The following is a 24,180-nucleotide window of genomic DNA, read 5'->3' as shown; positions in this document are numbered from 1 at the left end:
AAGAGAGCAGCTAATGGAGCTCCCAGAGCCTGGGCTCTGAACGAACCAGATGGTCTCAGCTGTGAATTACTCACCAGAGAGAATGAGTGCATTTTCTTCAGGTGTGTGACCAGGTGATGTACACTGCCAGCTTCCACTGCCAGGGGCTCCTCTCTGGGGCCATTGCAGACCTCACTGTGTGACAACTGCAGTCAGACAGCCTTTGCCCCACAGCAGCGTAGCTCAGAAGCAACCACATTCCTTTTACATAAAGCCCAGTCATAAAGAAATAGATGGATTCATTAAGCTTTGCTCCTTTAGGTCAAAGAAGCCAATAAAAGCCAATGCATGGATGCACAAGAGCTCAGAAAGGACGACTGTGCTAACTCTGCTTTAAGAGGCGCTAAGTAGAAAGGCACAGAGCATAAAATGAGAGCTGTTCCCTTTCCCCATAATATCACATAACTGCCTTAGGAATAAGTGGTTTTTATCTATCCTGCATTTTCCATAAGGTTTCTTTAATTGCCACAGTTATTAAGTTTTGCTTTCAGAAGACGTATTTGCTAATGCCTAATACATTCCCTTGGATTGTTCTGTGTCACTGCAGAAAAAGGACCAAGCACACTGATGCCAGAAAACAAAGCAGTACCAGACATGTCCTGCTCTGGGTGTCCCTACTTGAGCAGGGCTTGGACCAGATGGACCAAGAGGCCCTGCCAACCTCAGCCATCCTGTGGCTCTATGTTCCTAGCCCTGGGAGCTTCCAACGCAAGGTGGCTGGGTTCAAGCTGTCCTTGACTTGGGCTGTCTCTGTGCCTAGGAATGGTCTGGGAAGGTCCCAGATGGACTGAGCCAATATGGTGCAAGAGAGCTCTTTAATGTGATCAGGCAGCCATGCCCAGAGCCTGTGCACGCCTGCACTGCTCCATGTAGCACACAGGCACAGCTGGGAGCACCAGCAGGCCCAGTCTGTCCCTGTTACTGAAGAGATTCAAACCCTCTCCAGTCCCACAAGTCCTGCACCATGCAGGCCCTCATCGTCATGGCAGGGGGCTTTGAAGCCTCTTCCAAAGAAGCCCAAGGTCTGCAGCCTCCATGGCCAACACAGATGCACAAGATCTGACTCATTCAGGCATTTCAAGCCCTGCAAAGAACAAGGAAGACATGAAAGTGGTGTGATCTTGTATTTCAATGCAAAGTTTAATGTCAAAATTATCCATAACAAAACAATAAACCACCTGCTACATACTTTTTAGCTCCCTCTCATTGCTTAGCTTCCCAGGAATGGCTGAGCTGGGTTATTGGGAGCACCCTTCACCCAGCTTGCATGCCAGCACTCAGAGCCCACATATAGGGCAGGACACGTTTCCACATCCCCAAGACCAGAGCCACCACCTCTGCAAGTGTTTGTGTGCCCCTCGCAGGGAGAGAAGCAGGGCCAGGGACCTCCATGAGAAGGAGCCAGCGGGCAGTGCTAGAAAAGGTGCTACAGAACCTCACCCGATCAGGTTCCACTTTCAGCTCTTTTGACAGTGTTTAAAAACAAAAGCCAGCCCGTTTCATCAGCAACCGCTATTTGGCAACTTCAGCCAGTGACTCTAGGGTTCTCATCAGTAATGCTACAGGACACATGGCTCACAGTCACACATTGTAGATTCCTTTCTGCTATTTCCATCTCGTATTCACCCAGCTCAGTGTGTAACAGCTACTGGCATTGAAGGCTTCCTTTTTCAGAAGCATCTGTGGTTTTGATAAGTCTTTGTAGGTATGGAAAAGCCTGAAGTCCTTCAGCTCCAGTTCTCGGAGCAGACTGTACCAGTACCTCACCACAGTGCTGTCATTGCCGCTGACCTCAAAACCAGGCCAGTGGATGTGCACCTCAAAGACCAGCTGCCCGATCTGCTCAACAACATCCTCCAGGATCAGGTTTTCCAAGATCTTCCACTCCGCGCTCTCCACGTCTGCCTTGAGGACATCAATCTGCAACAGAAACATCATTGCTGTGTGAAAATGACTGGCTTTGCCATTATAGAATCATTAAGGTTAGAAATACTAAGATCACCTAGTCCAACCAACCAGCCCATTCTCACCATGGCCACTAACCATGTCCTTCAGTGCCATCCACACAAGCCATGAACACCTCCAGGGGCAGTGACTCCCCCATCTCCCTGTGCAGCCTGTGCCAGTGCCTCACTGCTCTATCTGAGAACAATTTTATCAGCAAGATCCAGAGCCAGGCTTTCCTAGTTTACAATACACATCACTGCTTTCATGTATTTAAAGGCAATACTTTGTATTTAAAGCTGATCATCTCAGAACACATGGGCTAAGACAGACAGGGCTGTACATGAAGCTCCATGCTTGCCTGCTCGCCGCCCTTCTCTTCCTGCCTCTGACACCTGGTCTGAGAAGCTCTGTACTTGATGCTGATGCTACAGCCATTTCTGCAGTTACATTCAGAAAACCAACTTCTCACAGCTCAGCATAAGCACAGGTTGATTTTGTTTAGAGATGAGTTGGGGGAGGGGCTGTACCTTCAACTAATAAAAAGAGCTTTTCATCAAAATATCACACCTGGTTTGAAGGAACGTGCTGCAGAGGTGCACACAAACCGAAGGGCACTTCTCCCTAGGGCAGAGCAGGTGCAGCACCCTGGGGAGCGTGGTTTGCTTGCACCAGTTCCACCTGAGCTGCTCACACTCAGAGCATGTCTGAAATGAAAACTGCAGACTTTACTTAGAGTCAAAAAGAGCATAAAAAGAGGAAGAAAAAAAAAGAAAAATGGGCAGAAATGTTCCAAGTCAGCAGGCAGGCCCCATTACAGCTGATGAAGTGCCATTAGTGAGCTGAGGCAGACTCTGAAGAGCCTGGATTTAAGGGCACAATAACACAGCTGTACACAGAAACACCACTGTTATGAGAGGCTGCACTTACTGCGCTTCTTTGGGGGGCTACCAGGGGACAAGAAGACAGAACTCAGGCCAAACAACTGCTGCTGGTTCCTCCCTAAAGGCACATCAATATCCTTCAAGATCACCTAGTTCATCCATCAACCAATTCCCACCTTAAAACAACGGGCTGATTTTGTCACTAGTGGGGACAACAAAGCAAGGCAAATCTACTTTACAGTGAGTCCCAGTCTGCATCAGAACCAACCCAGTGAGCAACAGGCTGGCGTTAGGGCTGGACACAAAACCTAACTTAACCCTAATCTTACAAAGCAAAAGTTAATGACAGTAACTGTGTGGGCTTCATGCACAGCAGGTCATGCTTTATGATAGAAGTCCTGCAACCCACGTGGGCCTACAGTACATTCAGTGGCCACACCTGGATGCCCAGAACTCTGCAGTCTGTGCTCCCCAATGGCTCAAAGGACAGGCCAGGTCAGGCAGAGAAAACCAATGGAAGGAGAAGAGCTCGGTGCCTCCCAGCTGCAAGCTCACAATCCAGCAAAGGGAAACAAGAGGAGCCATGGCATCCCAAACCCAGACTGCTACATCTGGTTGCTTCAACCTTCCCTTGTTCTCCAGGTAGACAACTGGAGGCCCCAGCTCTGATCTACTGAAGCACAGAGTGCTCACAGCCATGCCTTAGCTCTGGTACTTCCTTGCCTAACTGCAACTAAGAGCCCATCAGCATGCCCACATGTGGGGCAGTGAAATGGCTTCCCGTAGTGCTCCTCTGGGTTCACCAGCAGGCTGAATGCAAATGATCCTGCTCGGGAAAGTCAGCTGAGACCTACTTCATGGTTGAGCTCACTTGTTTCCCTTTATACATTTAAATCAGTTACTTATTTTTCAGATAGCAACACACGGCTCTACCAGCAATGTAATTTTGAAGGTACTTTTGATCCTATGTGGGTGCAATTGCAACACTTCAGAAGCCGCACATTTCTATCTCTGATACTCTGGCAACTTCGACTAACAAAGTATTCAGAGCTCCTCTTGTGGGGCAGTAGCAGGGGGGGAGCTGTGAATAGATTTTTATAATCGTTTGCTGTTGTTTTCCCATGATCTGGCTTTATGGTATGACATCTTTTTTCTCACGGCAGTTTCCACTCATCATCCCCCAGGTTTGTTTGCTTTCTCTCTCAAGCTTCTGGGGCGGATCAGCAGGCACCCTGCGTGCACTGCGCTGCATTCACAAAACTGACCCGAAAAGCAGCTGCTAACCAATGTGTCTGTAGGACAGAGAGAGCTGCCTTGTTCTGAAGTGGTCAGAGATCAATATAGACTGTATACCACAACCTCCTGTGACTGCCTTCAGGACACAGTGCCCACCTCATTATCCCACAGTCTCCATTTTCTGCTGTGGACGGGGTAAAATGAGCCTTGAAATAGCTTGTGTCAGAGCATCTGAGCACCTAACAAACACATCCTGCTAACACCAAACATTAGTTCTATGAAGAGGTATTTATTTCCTCCCAGCAATAAGAAACGCACTCCTAGTAAGAGAAGCACTGCCACCTCCAAGGCATGTTGATGCACAGTGCTAGTGAGAGGATTACCACACAAATCCCTCAGTGCAGAGCTCCAGCTCACCCAGGAGCACAGTTAGATTCACCTCTGGGGAGAAACCCAGGGGTACATGCCAGAAAGAGAACTAAGACCTGTGGTGCCTTATGGTATGGGGATGCCTTCAGCAGCCTGCAGGCTTTGTGCACTACGGCTGGATCCTTTTATTTGCCACAGATGCTCTGTCAAAGACAAAGAGGTTTGCTTGTCATCTTCCAACTGAAATGGGTCCTGGGTCACTGTCAGAAAGAGACTGAGTTAGGCTAGCAGCCTTTGGGGTCATACTTCCCCCACCTACATTTCTTTCCTTTAAGAAAAGGCCAATATCAGATCTCACAGGAGTGAGCTGTGTACCTCTCTCCTGCTCAGAGAATGAAATAGCCGGCTCCACTTTTGGTGCAGGGGTCTCCTATAACTCACCACCATTAGGTTAGCTGGGGGACAGAAACAAATTGCAAGAGTGACTACAAGACATTTGTTCTCTTTCTCTGTTTCATATAAGCCAGTCTGCCAAAACATGAGCAATTAAGTAGCTTATCACTGAGAAGCAGAAAAACGTGTCTTTTTAATCATGTTTTCTCAATACTTAGCTCCCCTGTAAATATACCGCAGCGTTGCACCAGTCACACTTAGGGAAAATAAAGGCCTTTCCTCATGCACAGTCAAGCATATAAAACAGCTGAAAAAGAATGTGTTTTAATTAGTGGAAGTTACCACATACAGTATGAGCACTCATTTCTTCTTTTCAGGGTAATGATTTGTTACGACTGTGCATCATTTCCCAAAGTGGAAACCAGAGCTCTGTCGACCTACATCATTTCTGGAACACCAGGGTTAGCAGGATCTCAGCTCTGTGGTGCCCCACGGGCACATTTGAAGCTCCCTGTGGAGCAGAGTCAATCAAGAGCAGCAGTCAAGGAAGAAATTTAGCCACATTACTGCTAGCAGCAGCTCAGCAGAGAGCAGAGCAGGGGAGTGCAAAACTGCTCCATCCTTCTATATCACAGCTCTCAACTAAAGACCATACCAGCAAAGAAACAGGGTCCCCTTCCACTAAGCACAAGTGTGTATCTTCAGCAGGTAAAACACCAGAGGAACGCGATGCTATTCAGAGGGACCTAGACAGGCTTGAGCAGTGGGCCCAGGTGAACCTCATCAGGGTCAACAAATCCAAATGCAAGGTCTCGCATCTGTGTCAAGGCGACACTCAGTACCAATACAAGCTAGGGGATGAAGGGACCGAGCACAGCCCTGCTGGAAAAGACCTGGAAGTACCCACGGATGAGAAGCTGGATATGAGCCACTAATATGTCCTCACAGCTCAGAAAGCCAACTATATCCTGGGCTACACCAAAAGAAGTGTGACCAGCAGGCTGATGGAGGTGATAGGCTCTTCAGCAGGATCTGTGGTGACAGAACAAAGGGAAATGGCCTCAAGCTCAAAGAGGGCAGATTTAGGATGGATAAAAGGAAAAAATATTTTATGTTGAGGGTGGTGAGGCACTGGAAGAGACTGCCTAGAGATGTGGTTGATGCTATGTCCCTGGAGACTTTCAAGGCAAGGCTGGTTCAGGCTCTGACCTGACCTAGCTATGGTGTCTTTGTTCACTGCAGGGGAGTTGGACTAGATGACCTTCAAAGGTCCCTTCCAACTCTAAAGGTTCTGTTATTCTATGAACACCTGCAGGGAGTGAAGGTGAGCTTTGTGGCTCTGCCCTTGCTGCTCCTCTGCAGCCTTGGCAGTTCAAGAGAAACATTTTCTCCCCAGTTTCACTGATGTGCCTTCATGAAACTGCTGCAAAGCAGGGGCAGCACATTAACAGAGGCCTTATATTTACAGCATTAAACTGAAATCCACCTGGAAGATACATTTCAAAATTGTATCACAAAAAACTTAATTATATGTATCTGTTGGCCAGTTGTCAATACAGCAAAGCTTGCTCAAGCAGTGCTGGTCCCAGGCAAGCAGATGTACCCAGGGGGCCGAGCAAAAGCCATCACTCACAGCACTGAGTGCTCAGAGCCCCAGCAGCTCTTCAGGACACAGTCCCATGTCATGGTGACATGCTCCCACAGCCTGTGGATGACCCGGCACTTTTGTTTTCCACATCCTCCGACAGTTTCTAATGGCTGGACGTTTCCCACACACTCGCTCCACCTAGAAGCAATTTTTCTCTGGAGACTCACCACAGAAGATGAGACAACCCATCTGCCCAGCTCAGCCCAGCCAATCCATGTCACTGACTTCAGTGACCAGGCGGAGAAGGGGCCTTTTAGCTGACAGGAATTTTTCAATCATCACTTCACCAGAGGACAACCAACTGCCACATGATTTAGGGCATCAGGATGGCCTGAAATCTTCTCTCCCTGGCTGCATTTGGTCAAGAGGCTGCCACATTTCATTTGTGGCCTTTCAGTCATTGCAAACACCTTTTTTACCATGGAATTCATTCTCGGCAGACTCCCACCCTCACTCACACCAAGCACCATAACAGCCAGAGACGTCAGCTTACTTGGCAGCCACTTTCTGGACTTGACATATACACATCCCAAAACCTGAGCTGATTTTCAATCAAGTCTGCTGGATTTAGACAGCATTAAGCCATAACAACCTTAAAGCTAGAGCTACTGTGCTTATCTTGTCCAGCTTGCTACCTAGCAAGACCAAGGCTTCTAGGCAGTGACCCAAAGACCAGGATTACAAACCCCAGCACAGAGCAGGCCAGCACCACAAGTAGGCAATCCTGTCACAAACACCTGCAGCTCCTTGCTCCTCTATCTCTTTTTTGGAAGAGGCTCAGGGGAGATCTTATTGCTCTCCATAATTCCCTGAAAGGATGCTGTGTTGAGATGGGGGTCGGCCTCTTCTCCCAGGAACAGAAGTAGGATGAAAGGAAATGGATACAAGTTGTGCCAGGGAAGACTAAGGTTGGATATTAGGAAACACTTCTCAGAAGGAGTGGTGAGGCATTGGCATAGGCTGCCCATGAGGTGGTGGAGTCACTGTCCTTGGAGATGTTCAAAACCTGTAAATGTGGCACTGAAGGATATGGCTAGTGGACATATCAGGGGGGGGGTTGGTGGTTGGACTAGAAGAACTAGAGGCCTTTTCCATCTTTAACGATTCTGGGATTCTATGAAATGGACAACAGCTTTCAGATTAGGCAACAGGCAGCTCTCCACTTGCTCTAAGTGATGCTTCTCCAGAGCAAACGGGTCACTATGAAGACATGGATGCTTTGTAACACCCAACAGCAGGGAGCTCCTTGCCTGCACAGAGCAGCAGCAGTTACCAAGTGTAGATCCCTGTACTCCACTACATTCTCTGATTTGCATAACTCTTCCACCACCCTGAAAAGATCAAAACGCTATCTCATCAAGTCCCTCAATCCCACAGCTCAATTGCTGAAGTGGAGAATTCACACCAGGCAGCTCCAGAAGCCCAAATCTTAAATTATTTACCAGTCTGATCATCAGCAAGAGTTCTGCCCACCAAAGCTTACAGGCAAGCATTCTGAATATTGCAAGGATTCCCCCAGCAGCCAGAAGCCCAGGCTGGAGGCATGTCTGCTCCACACACAGCCACAGCTGAGTACACAGCTCCCTTTGCAAGGAGCACATCTGTCCATCCCACCCCACAGGGAGCATCCCCTGTTCATTCCCAAGCCTTTGAAGTGCTGTGCCAGACATTGTTGGAGGCCTGTGGGAACGGATGTGTGCTCAGGGGAATAAATACTGTAACGCCAGATCCTCCAATCTCACAATCCTCAACCTCAGCCATCTTGGAAAGTAACTGCCAGGAGGAGAAAGAGCTCCACAGTGCCAGTGTACCTCTCTTCTCCTACATTATCATAGAATGGTTTGGGTTGGAAGGGACCCTTAAGATCATGTAGTTCCAACCCCCTGCTATAGGCAGGGACACCTCCCTCTAGACCAGGTTGCTCACAGCCCCACCCAGCCTGGCCTTGAATGCTTCCAGGGAGGGTGCATCCCCAACCTCACCAACAACCTGTTCCAGTGTCTCACCACTCTCACAGTAAAAAATTTCTTCCTGATACCTAGTCAAAATCTACCCTCTTCCAGTTTAAAATCATTTCCTCTTGTCCTATCACTCACTACCTGCCTTTATAAAAAGTCCTCTGTCTTAAGGAGGACAGTTAAGTTTGCCTGGCTGTCCACTCCTGCTGTTTGCTTGCAACAGCAGCAAAAAGATAGCAGCACATTCCTAAAAACACAAGGGGCAGAAAAAGGAATGTGCTGAATGTCCTACTGTTACACCAAGGGCATCAGCCTTCATCCGGGTAGTGGGGAGGGATGAAAGTTGCTGAGGCTTTCAACTTTGCATTTCAGATGTTGAGAACTGGCAGAATGCCTTACACTGATGTTAGGTCAAAACTGAGACCAGAAAGGGTCCAGGCACTAAGGTGAAGAGATGTCCAGTCCCAAAGAAGCTGTAAGCAGTGACAGAGCAGGGAGAACAGGCCACTAGGAGGAATCTGGGACAAATGTGGGGGGAAAAATAATTACATATTTTAGAGGACGTTTATCTACTATGGATAGGATGCTTGTCTAAACAATCTGCTAATGTTAATCAGCAAATCATGAGAAAGATGGGTAGTGGAGAAAGACCTGGCTGCTTACGGTAAGGAGGCTGCTCTCAATTCTCATAAAGTCAGCATCATGTTGCAGACTGTCACTCTGAGCAGACGCTCTCCACTTTGCCTGTATTAAATCTGTGCCAGTTGATGTTACTGTACCTAAATGAACATAGCGAGTCTGCTGGGAGCACAAACATGGGGCTGAGCTCTGCCAGTGTCTCACAGCTGGCACCCCTTGTGATGCTGGGGCAGGGCAACCTGTCTGCTGAGCAAAGCAGTGGGAGAAAGGAGCTGGCAGTGCCAGGCTTTTACCGGAGCAACAATAATATGCTTTGAGAGTTGCAGGTTCTTGTTTGGTTTGTTGTTGTTCTTGCTGTTCTTAAAAGAAGACCTGAATAATTTGTTCAGCACTGAACTACTTTTCATTACAATTCAGACACTGCACTAGCCTTTTTCCTAGGGGAAGAAAAGGCTATGGGTTGCATCTCATCCAGGCAACGCTAGCATTTAAAAGATCATCTCTCCATGCCTGATAATTGCATACTAAACAGCACCTGCTCCCTAGAAACACCACTGCTCCTATCAGTATCTTGAGGTCTGGTGGAGAGAATTTAAAAGAGGTGAAAAGAAATGCAAGAGGTCTGTACAGGAATGCAGATGATGTATTTCTAGCACATGATGCAGATGGTGGGAGAGGTGGTGAGCAGTAAATCACCGAGCAAAGACTTTTGCTTGCAGAAATATGAGGTTGTCAGGGGCATTTCTACTTGCAGCCAAACTCTTCAATCTAGTTACAATGAAAATACCATGCGCAGCAGCAGACACATCTGACTAGGCAAACAGAGAGCAATTACTACCTTGATTTCATTATCACTGAAATTAAAAAATACATGCATCCAGGATACAGTGTGCCAGGAGCTCATAGATTGCTCAGGGACAAGCCTGATAAGATTGTGGAAGGCAGAATCTCCTCATGCAGCTGGAAACAGCTGTACCGATTCAATTGCCGCTTATTTTTCAGCAACAGGAGTATATCCCCTAATTCACTGATGTGTCTGCAGACAGAAAGTTCACGTGTACAGACAGGGCTCAAACTGCAGTTCTGGTGTAACTCCAAAGAAATCAGTCACGTTACACTGACAGTGAGCTGGGTCAAGCATATACAAACACAACCTCAGTGAGACCGAATGTGTGTGTTACGAACAATAAGTCTCACCTGAACTCGTGAATCAGATTACAGAGCTGTAGACAGATGCTTATTGTTGGATGACATGCTTACCAGCACGCTGAGCTTTTGCTTTAATGGCATGGCTTTAAAAAGGTGCTACTTTACATTTTCTAGCTAGCTTGCCTGATGTTATCGCCTCTGGGGCTCTTCCTTTCAGCACAGTGAGAACAGAGATCAGGGTGTAAGCCATCTGCAGAACTCTTAAGGCTGGATCTCAAGACTTCTCAGACAGATGCTGAGCACACAGCTGGGTTAGAAATCACCACCACAGCTTTTCACACTCTACAGCTTTTCCTGTTGCCATATGCCCAGCCTAAACTCTCTAGCATTCATTCATGTCTTTCAGGTCCCACAAAGAAATACCAGACTGGCACTGGAACAAACAAGAAACAATAGATTAAGATAGAGAATTCTCAAGGACACACTCACTCTCTGTGCCCTACTGAAGTCCCCTTTGCAGCCCCACCACATCTGCTTGCACTGCACTGCTTGCCCATCACACTGCTCCCACTTCACAGTAGCAAGCCTCCCCTCCTTTTCCCTTCTGCTTCTCCTGGATCACTTTACACATGCACACATTATCAGCATGGCTCAGGTCACATCTGCTAGTATTTTCTTACTGCCTTCTACAAACAAAACAAGCCCAGATACACACAGGCTGTGTATGTCACTACACCAGAACAATGCTGTTCACAGCCTTGGTAAACCAGCTTTCAGCAGTCACCATCCTATAGCAAATACAAAAGTGCAAATTGCTTTCTTAACTAAAAACAATTCCAGCTATCACAGCTGAGAGCTGCTGGAATAATTCTCTGCTAGACAGAAAAGTGGGAACTACGTTCTGTCCTCTGGGTGCTCCAGCAATTTAATCTGGCTCAGATGAGAGAGAAAGTGATTCTTGCAGGTCTGAAGAATTTCTTACAGTGTTTGACTCTAATGGAATTTTCTTACAGTTCAGCACTTACACTCTTTTTTTAAATGACATTCTGAAATGTTGTTATTTAAGAAAAAGAGAAGAATGGGAAAAGGGAACTGTCTGACTCAGGTGCACTGTGTCTCTGTGATACTGGGGCAAACCACTCGAGGTAGGATACACCTCACCCAGATTTAGATAAGCAAACCCAAAGCAGCTGTCTGAGCTGCATCTAGAGACCACAGAGAGAAGGCGGCCTTCTGATGGGCAATTCAGGATGTGCAGTTCACACCATTCAGCCTGTCCCATGCAGCTGCTCTTGCATGAGATGATCTGCACCCTAAGGATTTGTCTTGAGTTTCATGAGGAGCTCAACAGTTGTCCAGAGCAGCCATCTCCACTAATTTAGTGGAGATAAACTCCACACCTCTTCACCCCTCAGCAGGTCATTCACTTAGATTATAAGCTCTTACACATACGATATTTAGTCTGCTAGGTGCAAAAGGGTACTGCACTAATGTGTGCCTTTCCTCTTCTGCAAGGGAGGCAGCCATACACTAACAAAATGGCATGAAAAACACTGGCTCTTTCCTGTCAGAGGAGACTTAGAGGCCGGTGTGATAACCCTAACTAAACAAAGACTGTTCTTCAAATACATCCAGGGAGTAAAATGGAGCTGCAGAAAAAGGGCCACTTAAACCTAAATATCTGAAAATAGCACAGCTAAAAATCAGATTAAGGATGTTTTCCTTCATTCTAGAACTGAGATTCTGGAAAAACTGTACAGCAAAGAAAACAAATGAAGCCCTTTCAAAATAGAATTCCAAACATTTACTTAGGGATCTGCATGATGCAGTGATTCAAGAGATCCAATCCAATTTGGCCTCCTCTGACGCTACACTAAATGGAGCAGAGTTGATGTGAATTTGTGCCCCCAGCCCAGCAGGGCCATCTTCAACTGCAGTAGCAGAGGCCAAGAGAACTCAGCTCTGAGCTCCTGGCTCCTCATCCTGAGCCCAGGGCAGAATCAAAAACTCAGAAGACTGCTCTGGTCCCTGCAGTCCCAAGGAGCACAAAGTAATGAGCAGTTGCATGGATTGGGTTGCTCCAAAACTTGAAGGTGGGTTTTTCCCAATCTGGGGAGTTAATTTTCAATTAACTTGTTATAAATCTTTTTTTCCCAAGCTTTTATTTTGTATTTATTGATGTAGTACCAGAAGGGGTGACTTAAAATTAAAATGGTAAATCAATTTTCTTTAATCTTTGCTCTTCCATGCCAATTTTGAAAGAGCTGGAAGTGCAGCATGAAGTAGACTCTGCAGTACCTGCTTAAGGAGATGAAGCAAGGGATAAATCACTTGCCTAGGAAGAGATGAGGTCATTAATCAGTAAGGCTGCAATGTGTAAAATTTTCAGGTTGCGTTGAGTATTAAATAACAGGTAAAAGGGAGAAGGATTTTGAAACCTTTAAACTAAGCCCATTCTAAAACATGAAACATACACCTGTCAGCCAGGTTGTCACACAATCCTTCATGCAGAAGCCAGTTTAACTTAAAGCCTCCAAATCAAAACTGGGACTCAAAGGTCTCTCTGCATTTCTTTTAATAATCTGCAATGGCACAATACGGTCTTTTTTAGACAATTTGTTCAAGAGGACTTGAATGGAAGGAGTTAAACACAACCTTACTGGTAGCAGCACAAAATCTAACCAGCAGAGATCAAGAAAAAGGCACGGCAAACTACTACTGATTTAAGAGCTTGTACAAACGAACATGTACGACTGAAACAAAAGAGAATGAACTCCCTTTGCTTCTACAAGATAAATAAGAAACTGGTCGGATGGTTGGGCTCAGAGGATTTATCTGAAAGTCAGTTACAAGCACAGGGCCTATACTGAAATTTGTCTTGTTGACACTTTTATCAGTGATCTGGAGGAGTTGAACTTCATTCTTGCCAAGTCTGTGGCTAACACCAAATTGGCTGGATCAGTCAGTACACACAGCCAAGGGTAGAGCTGCTATCCAGAGGAACCCAGGCAGGCTGAAGGGATGGGTTGGAAACCTAATGAAATTCAGCAAGAACAAACCAAGTCCTACAGCCAGCGAGGAAAGAGGCCCTTTGATAATATGGGCTGGAAATCTGCCTGGCTGGCTAGTGAGCAGCTCTGCAGAAAGGCCCTGCAGAAGGCCAACAGCATGGGATGCATCTATACAGACACTGATAAACTGAGGTAAGCTCAACAGAGAGCCAAGCATGGTTGTATACTGGAGCAATTACCCTGAGAGGAGAGGCTGGGGGAATGGGGTTTGTTCAACCTTGGCAGGAGACGGCTTTGAGCAAGGGGAATGGTCACCAGCCTTGAGAGTCCACGAGGAAGTGCCCAAGTAGAAAGCAACAGGCTCTTCAGCAGTGCAGGGAAGGACAAGAGACAGCAGACAAATTGAAATTGGGGGATTTCAGACTGTATATAAAGAGAAACTTATTCCACAACTAGGATAACGAAGCAGGACAATAGTTTGTCCAGGGATCCTTCATGAAGGGAGCCCCCCCCATTCATCTATCAGCTATCCAAAGGGAACAGCAGTACCTTACCACCCCTACCCTAAGGGTCTGTGCGAGAATATGAAAGAGCCAGTTGTAGCTGTACTCTACATAAATAAGAAACAAAATTGTATGCATTCAGTGGCTTTTCTTCACTATTTATCAGCAGTGTACTATAGAGATTCCATACATCCATATGCAGCAAAAGAAAGATCAATTTTTTACTTTAATCTTTACCCTCACATCACTCCCAGAGCCAATAAAATACTGATCTCAAATCCTATACCATTAAATTTTCAGCCTAGATTTACATCCAGGAAACAGAACTCTCTACAGCCTTTAGAGATTATTCCAGCACTTAAAAGACTTCTCTCTTTCACATAGGTTCCCCAAACACTCTGACTGCATGTTTCCTTTTTCAATCTCATCTTATTATAGTATTAGATGATTCCTCCACCTCCAGGCTATTTACATTCCACTCAGGACTAAGACTGCTATGTCACACAGTGTTTTAGAAAGATCAAGTTCTTTTAATGCTTTCTCAAATCCACTCTAACAGCAAAAGACCTGCTTGTGTTTCTTGTCATGATAACAGTTTCCACTTCTGTTGAAGGGGTCCCAGCATCAACTAAACAACAGCAGTTGTGCTCTCATCCAAGCCACAGTGGGGAAATAACCCTGTGAAGCTCTTTGATGTCCTTGCAGACAAGCCCCTCAAACTGCCCAAAATGCACGGTTTCTTTTCAAGACTATAGTGTCAAGAACTACAGGAGGTCTTGTCTGCCCCCATTTCAACAGCTCAATCCAAAGTCCCTGATGTCAGTGGAAATGTTCTCATTCACTTGGAGGGTCTTGGATCAAATCCCAGATCTTAAAGAATAAAAGCAAGGAGAAAAGTAGGCATTAACTTCAAATGACGTTGCATGGAATTCCCGCCTTGATGTGGTAACAGAGCAGCTTTGAGGGTAGGCATAAGGATTTTTAAAATTACAAAGAATGGAATGAAGAACGTGTTTTAAATTTCTAACTAAGTAAAAAAAAAAAAAAAAGTACTTTGGAAAATATTCTAGAAACTGTTTTGAATTAGCTTACTTATTTAATCATGGGAACATTCCAGTTATATTCACTAGAAGAATGAAAATGTGAATGACACAGTTTTTACTTTGATGTCCTTGTCATAAATTGGAGCTTACTGGTGTCTTAATGCAAACAGCCTCTCAGGCTGCCCTCCAAGCAGAGACAAACCAAATGGGATGATGTAAGTAGAAAAGATTTCTTTGTGTATTTCCCAAATGTGAAGTAGGTACAGGTATCCTGGGAGGAGTATAGGGATGCTGCTAGGCTGTGTACGGACAGGGTTAGACAGCCACAGCCTAACACTAAATGGGCTTGGCAGGGGGCACAAAGAACAAGACTTCTACAGGTACATCAACCAGAAAAGGAAAACCCAAGAATGCCTACTCCCACTACAGTGAACAATAAAGGCAGACTGCTTAACAATGGACAAGGAGAAGGCTGAGGTACTCAACATTTTTGCCTCAGCCTTTACTGGCAATTGCTTTTCACACGCCCCTCAAGCAGATGGGTCAAAAGGTGAGAACTGGGGGAGCAATGACTCTCCCACTGTAAGCAAAGATCAGGATCACAACCACCTAAGGAATCTGAACATCTGTAAGTCTATGGGTCCCAATAAATGCATCCAAGACTCCTGAGAGAATTAGCTAATGTAGCTGCCAAGCCACTCTCAGTTTTATATGAAAATACACTGTGGTCAAGTCAACTCCCTGGTAACTGGCAAAAAGGCATCATCAGATTTTTTTTTGAGAAAAGCAGAAAGAATATCCCAGAGAACTCCTGACGTAGCTTCACCTCTATGCTGGGAAAGATCCTCCTGGAAGCTAGCTGAGGCACATGGAAGACAGGGAGGTGATGTAAAACAACCAGCATGGCTTCACCAAGAGCAGGTCCTGTCTGACCAACCTAGTGGCCTCCTATGATGGCATACCTGCACTACTGGACAAAGGAAGAGCTAGTGATAGAATCTATCTGGACTTCGGTAAGGTGCCTTAGTTCTCCACAATATCCCTCTCTCTAAATCGGAAAGATATGAGTTTGATGGGTAGACTCTTCAGTGAACGAGGAGCTGATTGCAAGATTGTACCCAGAGAATAGTGATCTATGGCTCGGTGTCTGGATGGAGATCAGTGATGAGTGGTGTCCCACAGGGGTCAGTGCTGAAATCGATGCTCTTTAGTACCTTCACCAGTGACATCAACAGTAGGATCAAATACACTCTCAGCAAGTTTGCAAATGATGCCAAGCTGTGTGGTGTGGCTGACATGCCTGAGGGACGGGATGCCATCCAGACAGATCTAGGAAAGCTCAAGCAGTGGATCTAGGAGAACCTCATGTGGTTCATCAAAGCAAACTGCAAATTCTTGCACCTGGGTCATGGCAACCCTCACTACCAATACAAGGTGAGGGATGAAAAGATTGAGCGCAGCCTTGCCAAAAAGAAATTTGGGAAACTGGAAGATGGTAAGTCGCATGTGAACCAGCAATGTGCCCTCACAGCCCAGAAAGCCAACTATATCCTTGGCTGAATCAAAAGAAGCGTGGCCAGCAGGTCAAGGAAGGTGACCCTGCCTCTCTACTCTGTGCTGGTGAGGCCTCACCTGGAGAACTGTGTGCACATGCAGAATCCTCAGAACAGGAGATATGTGGACCTGTTAGAGCACATCTAGAGGAGGGCCACAGAAATGATCCAAAGGACAGAACACCTCCACTATGAGGTCAGGCTGTTCAGCTTGAAGAAGAGAATGTTCTGGGGAGACTTTAAAGAGGCCTTTCAGTATCTAAAGTGGGACTATAAGAGAAAAAGAGGAAAGACTTTAGGAAGGTCTGTTGTGATAGGACAAGGGGAAATGGTTTCAAACTAAAGAAGGGGAGATTTAGGTTGGATACAAGATTATTTTTTTTTTCCATTAAGGGCAGTAAAGTACTGGAACAGGTTGCCCAGAGGGGTGGCTGAAGTCCTGTCCTCAATGGAGATATTCAAGGCCAGGTTGGACAGGGCTCTGAGCAACCTCATCTAGCTGTAGATGCCCCTGTTTATTACAGGAGAGTGGGACTACGTGGCCTTTAAGGGTCCCTTCCAACTCAAACAATCCTATGACTCTGTCAGAGGACTGTGAGGTATGTAATGGTTGTACACTTGCTGGGGAAAGTCAGTTCCTGACCTCACTAATGCCACAACTTTGCACAGGGGAGCAGCTTGAATGATCACAGACTAAGAGGCATGTATGGTACTCACAACATGCCAACACACTAAAATAAACGCTGCTGTGCAGAAAACCTCGATCGCACATGTTGTGTGCACTGGTTCTGGAATGCCCTCCAGCTGGGTGCTTTCATGTCAGGCAGTTTTCACTCTAAAAGCTATAGGCTCAGAATTCATAACTACACTCCTGTAATTCACAGTAGGTCTCACAAACACTCTGTACCAGTCCATGATAAACAATCAGCTGTTCCCAGCAAGGTCTGCTATATCACAACATTCACATGCTTTTTCTGGATCAGGTCATTAATCATTTCCTTTGTGACTGATTCTTCTACAATCAAAACAATCAATGTAAGGCATACGTCAAAGGAAAGCCATCTCTCTCTCCCCAGATGTTTCACTAATGCACAACCTAGTACAATTACAGAATGACTAAGAAGCAGAAAAAAAAAAGCTGCTTTTTCTGTTCTTCTCTTCAAAATGGTTCAATCAGAAGAGCTGAACCAAAAGAAAATGCTAAAGAAAAGCAAGAAATGAACTGAAAAGTACAGCTTGAATTTTATAGTAACAAACCAAACAAATGTTGCACTGCTTGCCTGCTTTGGAAATCCTACAGAAAAGCTCTCTCTAGCTTAGGCTGCCTATTTAGAAGCAAAAAAAGCAAAACAAAAAAACTCCACCAAAAAAAACCACAAAGACATGAAGAAGTAGCTGCAGGCAACGAAGTATATTAGCATTTCAATTCATACTAGTATATCCTCTGAGGGAAAATCTCTCTTGAAAGCAACCTAATCCTGCATGTCAGGAACTTCCTCAAATGTCTTTTGGCAATAGTTATTTGAGAACCCAACATTTCTGGTATATTTACAGTTCCTTTAAAAAATAAAAAATGTTAAAAAAACAGAGTGCTGCCAATTTCAAAACAGGATGTTTTTGTTGATGACTGTAATTAGGATCAGTGACCCTGCAAATGTAAACAGCCCATCCATTACTATTTCTAATTGTTGTTACACATATTTCTTCTCTTTGTAAACTACGCAGCAGGAGTAGTTTAGAAATCTTACTCAGGCAATAACCAGAACTTCCACAGGACTGGAAAAATGAACACTCAGTGTCACCAGCCCTCTTAAGTAAAAAGCAAGGGAGGAGAAGGAAAGTATTAAACATATGGCTTGCAATTTAAAAACAAAGTGGCTGTTACCAGAGTTAGGAAAAAAGCAAGACAGAAAATACACTCCAGAAAGGAATGCACTGCATGTATTTCTGAAGAAAACCTATTGTCAGGAGATCACCTGGGAAAGCACCTGAGCTCCTGAGAGAATAGGAATCACAGGAAGGTTGAAGTTGGAAGAGACCTCTGCAGGCCATCTGGCCTGACCCCCTGCTCTAGAATGAAGCTCTGCAACTTTCACAACAGTCAAAACCAAACCACCTGAGTCCTTACCTTCTGATGTCCAAATTCATTCAATATCGTGCCCAGCTTCTTTGTGTTGCTGTGAAGTTTGTGTGCAGCAATGGCTGGGTTGGGATCCCTCCAGTCAACGGACAGGCGATGATACCAGAGGTGCTGACCCTCCTGGATGTGTGCTGACTTAATGCTGGGGTCGAAGCGATGCACCTCACATCCACTGTTAGCCATGCTGATCTCAAACTGGTTGTCATCATTGCCCAGTCTACAAAACAAAAAAGATGCAATCATTAATGCTGCAAAAAGACCCACCAGTTAGTAGAACATCCTGAGGACTTGTGGGCATGCAAGAAGAAAAAAATCCAGCTTGTTCGTTTCTGAAGCAAAGTGGAGAAGCTGTTATGCTGCTTCTTTGGATTTATCCATGATCCTGTGCACAGTCTAACCCTAATTCTGATGAGATTATCAGAAAATAAAGCTGATGGACTGCAATGATGTGTGCTGAAGATTTGGAATAAGTACTTAGATAAAAGAAATTTAAAGGAACAGAAATGGAAGAGCAAATATAATTAAAATATATACAACACCATTTTGTAAAATATCAGATTTATTTTCTGCCATGCCTATACAGTTACGTGCCACAATGGCCAACAGCTGGGACAGGACACAAGAAACAAACTTCTCTCTTTCTTCATGTACAAGAAAATTAAAACATGAATTTAAAACTACTTCCTTCCCAACAGCAGAAGTGTTTTTACACTCAAAGAAAGATTAATGCTAATTTCACAAAGATCCCCAAAGAAGAAGAAAGACAAACAGCCCCACTGTATAGAAAAAACCTGTCACTGCATTCCTTTGTCTCTGCAAGGAAAATACAGGCTTTATGAGACTATTCCATATTCCCTCTTCCTACTGCAAAATGATTCACATGGGATTCAAGAAATCACTGCTATCGTAATCAGATATCTGGCCTGCAGGCACTCCCCACTGTGTAAAATATGATGCCCTCTTCACTGCTACCCATACAAGCTTGTACCAAGCATGGTGGAAATAATGTGCTAAACCTTAAACTTAATCAAAATCATGCTGCTGGAAACACACACAGGTAGTGAGGGAGAGGTAATCAAGTTTTTTAATCAGTGCTTCAACCAGTCGTACTAATTGAGAATTTCCAATCCATACTAATAGCATGGCCTTCTCCACTGAACCATTTCCCCTCGAGGAGTTCTGGGCAAGCAGAAGGATATGAAGACTGCAAGAACAGCATAACATGCTTTTAAGAACAATCATATTTCACATGATTCCAGCCTATACAGATGTGTAGGAGGGAGAAGAACAGATTTTTTTCCTAATACATTCAAAATACATTAGGAAAAATGTTCCAAAGTTAACTGAGTGAATTGGCACATTTGTTTGCATACAACATTCTACAGAAGGGACACAGATGAATGAAGACCAGTGTAATCCCTTTGGAATGAAAAGCTGGCTGAAAAATGAACAAAATACAAATTGTTTGGGTCAAATACAGCATTAGAGCAATGAGCCTATTACCAACCCATGGACACATGCATCTGTGACACACTTCTAACAGTTGCAGCTTGTGCAATCCAGAGGGCCAGATGCTTCTGATGCAGGCAGACCTCAGGCTGCCTTTGAGCAGATTGTTATTCACATGTGGACTGCAAAGTGGTGTAAAACAGAACAAATAATACTTTAGGGTAAAGAAAGTGCTGGTATATCATCTGACACGGTGACAACAGATCAAGCTTATGCCTGAAGAGATATCTAATCAATCACAAACGTTTATAAGACAAAATAAGGTCATCTCCAGAAGATCTGAAAAATGCAAGGCTCATATGTGATCTCAGCAAGTGAGAACACAGCACGAGAGAAGTAAAGAAATGAGGCTTCCTAAGGAAGACTTTGTGTTACTTTAAAAAGATAAGTAAAAGACGACGACCTTAAGAAACATGACAGAAGAACAGAGGCCATCAGGAGGGACCAGCTGCTCTCTCCAGTAACATAAATCAAAAATGGTAGGGACACGAACCTGGTTTTCCTGAAGAACAGAAGACAAAACTCATCTCCAGAGACAAGGGTTGATGACTGACCTTGCAGCAGGGGCGAAGGTGAGCCTTAAAAGCAGCAGAAAATGCATCCCACGCAGGAGGAGCAGGAAAGCTTGTGTCCCCACAGGCAGTTCCCATGGGGTGCTCCAGGTCCCAAAGGGACCACAGGACAGAGCATGTATATTAGGGTCCGGCTTTCCCTTTCTGATCTTATTGTTTTCTCTCTTTTTTAATTTTATTCAAAGCCAGACAGATAACTAAGTTCTCATAACAAAAAGAAGCATCCCCAGCCTGGATCCTAGAGCCCCTACACATTAAGAGCCTCTTAAAATAGGTTTCAAGTGGCACCGCAGTAAGACTCTCTAAACCTCAACGGTTACGTTTCTGATATCCTATTCATTTATATCACCCCAGCTCGAGTGCCTGCCTGTTGTGTTTGTAACAGTCTTAGCTTAATCTAAGCAGATTTAGCACTAATAACTACAGCTCACTAATGCACGCTGCAATTACATATCACACCAGGAAATTGTGCCCCCAAGCACAAACACCGCTGCCTTCCAGTACTGGAAGCCACTAATGCTCATCTGAAAAAACCTCTAGAAATTACAGATGCTGCTCACTCCCATTCACAAGCAGCCTCCTCTACAGCATACATGAAGGCAATGTCTAAACAGCAAGTTTTCTTCAATTTCTAATGATTTATGGATTTAATTCAGGATTCCCAACCATACTCATGCTGAACTTTCACATTTGTCCTCCATCCCTTCTGCTAAGGAAGTTCTTTGTTGAGAGCAGCTGCTCCCCATTTGCTCTTTATGAAGTGTATGAGATAACAAAAACATTTAAAGGGGATTTTTGTCTTGCTCAGAACAGAATTATTTTTCTGCCTGTCATAAAGCTAAAGGAAGCGAATCTGACAGAAGACTTATGCAGTAACAAGCTCTAAAGACTGCGGAAAGAATTTGAAGGCTGAAAAACTGCTCCTCCTTAAGCCCAAATATTTCTTCTTTACTTTTGAGCTGCTTCACAAGAGATATCACAGCTGGTTATTTACTGCACATGTGTACCTGATGATTTATGGGACAGACAGCATCGGTTTCAATCTCTGCTAAGCCTAATGAACTACTGCTACAGAAAGTCTGGCATCGGTACTGTATCAAGAGCAGCTCTACACAAAGTACTGGAATATACTCACTAGCTCAGGTTTGTTTACAACCATCAGCAAGTTATCTTAGTGCTGGTCAGTTTTCTGTCAAACCTGCATTTTCCAGAATAAATTAAATCAACTGTGCCTTCTATCTGGCTGACAACGAAAATGTCCTTCAAAATATCAGAAATATCAATAAAAGCACGTTAGCACCAGAGCTCAGGTCCAATATTAATGAGCATGTAATGTAGATGTTACCCTTCAAGTTAATTCCACTGAACAATGGGTACTTCGCCAAGACATCTAAAGTCAGCAGTCACATTAGACTTCCTCTATACTCAAAGGAAAGCTACAGCTGCCTCCAGAAGGTTGCTCAGCTTACCTGATTTTCCAACCAAATGCACCCACCCCTCCCTGCACAATACCAGAGGGAGCCTGTGGCAATGTGCCAGCACTGCAGCTGAGAAGGTAAAATATGATCCTATGTATGGGATAACACAGTATCTCTCTAAACTTTCACAGCAATGGGAAAAACTGAGAGAAAAAAAAACAAAAAAAACAAAAAAACACACCTGTATTTTGCATTAAAACCAAGGAAGCATCATTAGAAATGGATTATAAAAAACACTCAGAAAGTAATTCCTCAAGAGGAGTGCCCTCTCCTCAGACAGGATTCAAACTAAGGGGTGTGGCACTGTTATCTGCTCCAGCAATATTCAACAGGTATAGCTGAATAAGAGCTGAGAGCTCCTCACTCTCTAAGGAGTCTGACCCTCATAGCTCAGCATCAACTCAGCCTGTGCTGGCTCAAGGGAGATGAAGTCTTCCAGCATTCTCCAAACTAGAGCTGGCTCACAAGACAGCAAAGCTGTGTGGGGCAGCATAACTGTGGCCACAGGTCCTGCTGATGGCCCTACTGGTGCATGGAGGCACAGTGCAAAGCACCAGAGGCCTGACCCACTCCCTCATCCTTCCAGGAGGGAGAGGTATTAACGGCAGGGAAACAGGCTGCAGTTCTGTCAAGAGCAATGACTTCAATCTCAGGTGCTGTAAGCAACATCCACACTGTAAACATTTTAAAATCAAGCCAACGACTGCTTTCATTATTATCACTTCGGCACACATCACCCCTGAAGCTCTCAGCAAACACTCTCTCATATGGAAATGTACAGTTTCATCCCAGGGGTAGTTAATGAAGTTTTGTAAGTAATGCTGCTGAAGTACCTGGCAATTATGCAAGTCACTTCTGCTCAGGAAAGATGCTGTACGCTTCTCAGTTTATCTCACTAATTTCCATCTTCTTCTGCTGGAACTACCACTTGCTACTCGCCATTAGGCAATTTGGTTTCATACTGACAGAAAAGTGAAGGAAAATGAAGCCCCTCCTTGCAGAAAGGTTTCTCCCTAAAAAGAGTTTACAGAAGCACATCAGCACACAATAAACACACCCGAACAAAGCCAGTATTTTAACAGACAGCTTTGCTGCAACCTGTGCTGCATTTATTTTTGAGGCTTTTTGATGTTAGAATGCATCGCCGAAAGATCTGCTGTCTGTTAAATGGAGCACTTACCCCAGGGAATAGAGACGGCACTGCTTGTTTCTGAGCCGGTGGATGAGGCTAAACCTCTCATCAAGACAGACTGACCAGGGCCTCTTCATGGCTTCAGAGCTGCCCCTCAGGCTGCTCAGGTTCATGTGCTCACATGAAATCTGTTGAAATCAAAGAACGTTTCATCTTAAGGCTTACCTTTTAATTTCTAAATTTGCCTTCTGGGTAAAGAGTGGAGAGAAGTTTTGTTTAAATCTGCTTGTCAATCTGATGCACAGCTATGGAAACTCGAATGCTTTTTCCCTTGTTTGTCTGTTCCGCTTGGTGAAATTCAAGGATTACATAATCCCCCAAAGAGCAACGCAGTTTAAAAAGCAAATAATTAAACATTAACATTATGCCCTGAAATCAGTTTTCATGACAAGATGTTATTACAGCATTAAAATGTCTATTTTTTTCCCTTTTCAAACCATTCTGTAGGTTCTGTATTCTGAATCATGTTGAAATCCTGTCACAGCTCCACACTGTAATAACAGATTGCAGCATCACTGCAATGTATGCTGTACACCACACCTGCAGGGTCCTGGATCTCCCAATAAGATTTAACCATGACCTTGCAACAGCCCCTATCCAATAACAAAGGGATTTTAGCAAGTGCTTAACTTAACAGATGAATCGTAACATATGTTTCTGTACTCTGCTGGCTTATGCTAGAAGAGTCAGAATGAAAGTACTGCAGAAGGAGAAGCGATACAGATCCTGCAAGGAGCCCAGCCAGGCCATCACGACTCAGAAATTGTTCTCTGAACCCAGCACTAACTGTGCCTGCAGTGATGGGAGGTAGCACTGTCAGCCAGCCAAACAAAAACAACAAAAAGTGGAAATTATGACAGCAGAGACAAGAGCAGGGGTGAAAATGACAGCTGAAATCCAACCTTTGCTACGGTAGGCAG

At 44.7% G+C, this 24,180-nt stretch overlaps 1 protein-coding gene across 2 annotated transcripts in view; it reads right to left on the bottom strand.

Moving 5' to 3' along the window:
* Window positions 1-1,155: 1,155 nt before the first annotated feature.
* The window catches only part of METTL24 (methyltransferase like 24), a 38,519-nt gene continuing 15,494 nt past the window's right edge, over window positions 1,156-24,180 (bottom strand). The window contains exons 3-6 of one of the 2 annotated variants that reach the window (XR_014944859.1): window positions 23,249-23,388; window positions 22,902-23,081; window positions 18,498-18,726; window positions 1,156-1,959 (exon numbers count right to left, since the gene is read on the bottom strand). Coding sequence is in view for 1 of the 2 variants with exons in the window: in XM_015858723.3 (XP_015714209.2) it covers window positions 1,645-1,959; window positions 18,498-18,726; window positions 23,249-23,388 (684 nt within the window). In the remaining variant the exon portion in view is untranslated. The remainder of the gene's footprint in view (window positions 1,960-18,497; window positions 18,727-22,901; window positions 23,082-23,248; window positions 23,389-24,180) is intronic. The other variant, XM_015858723.3, reaches the window with a different exon arrangement.

Source organism: Coturnix japonica, chromosome 3, assembly GCF_054131305.1.
Source record: "Coturnix japonica strain WE chromosome 3, WE-NBRP24, whole genome shotgun sequence".
Classification (NCBI taxonomy): Eukaryota; Metazoa; Chordata; class Aves; order Galliformes; family Phasianidae; genus Coturnix; species Coturnix japonica.
This window is presented reverse-complemented; position numbering and strand designations above follow the sequence as displayed.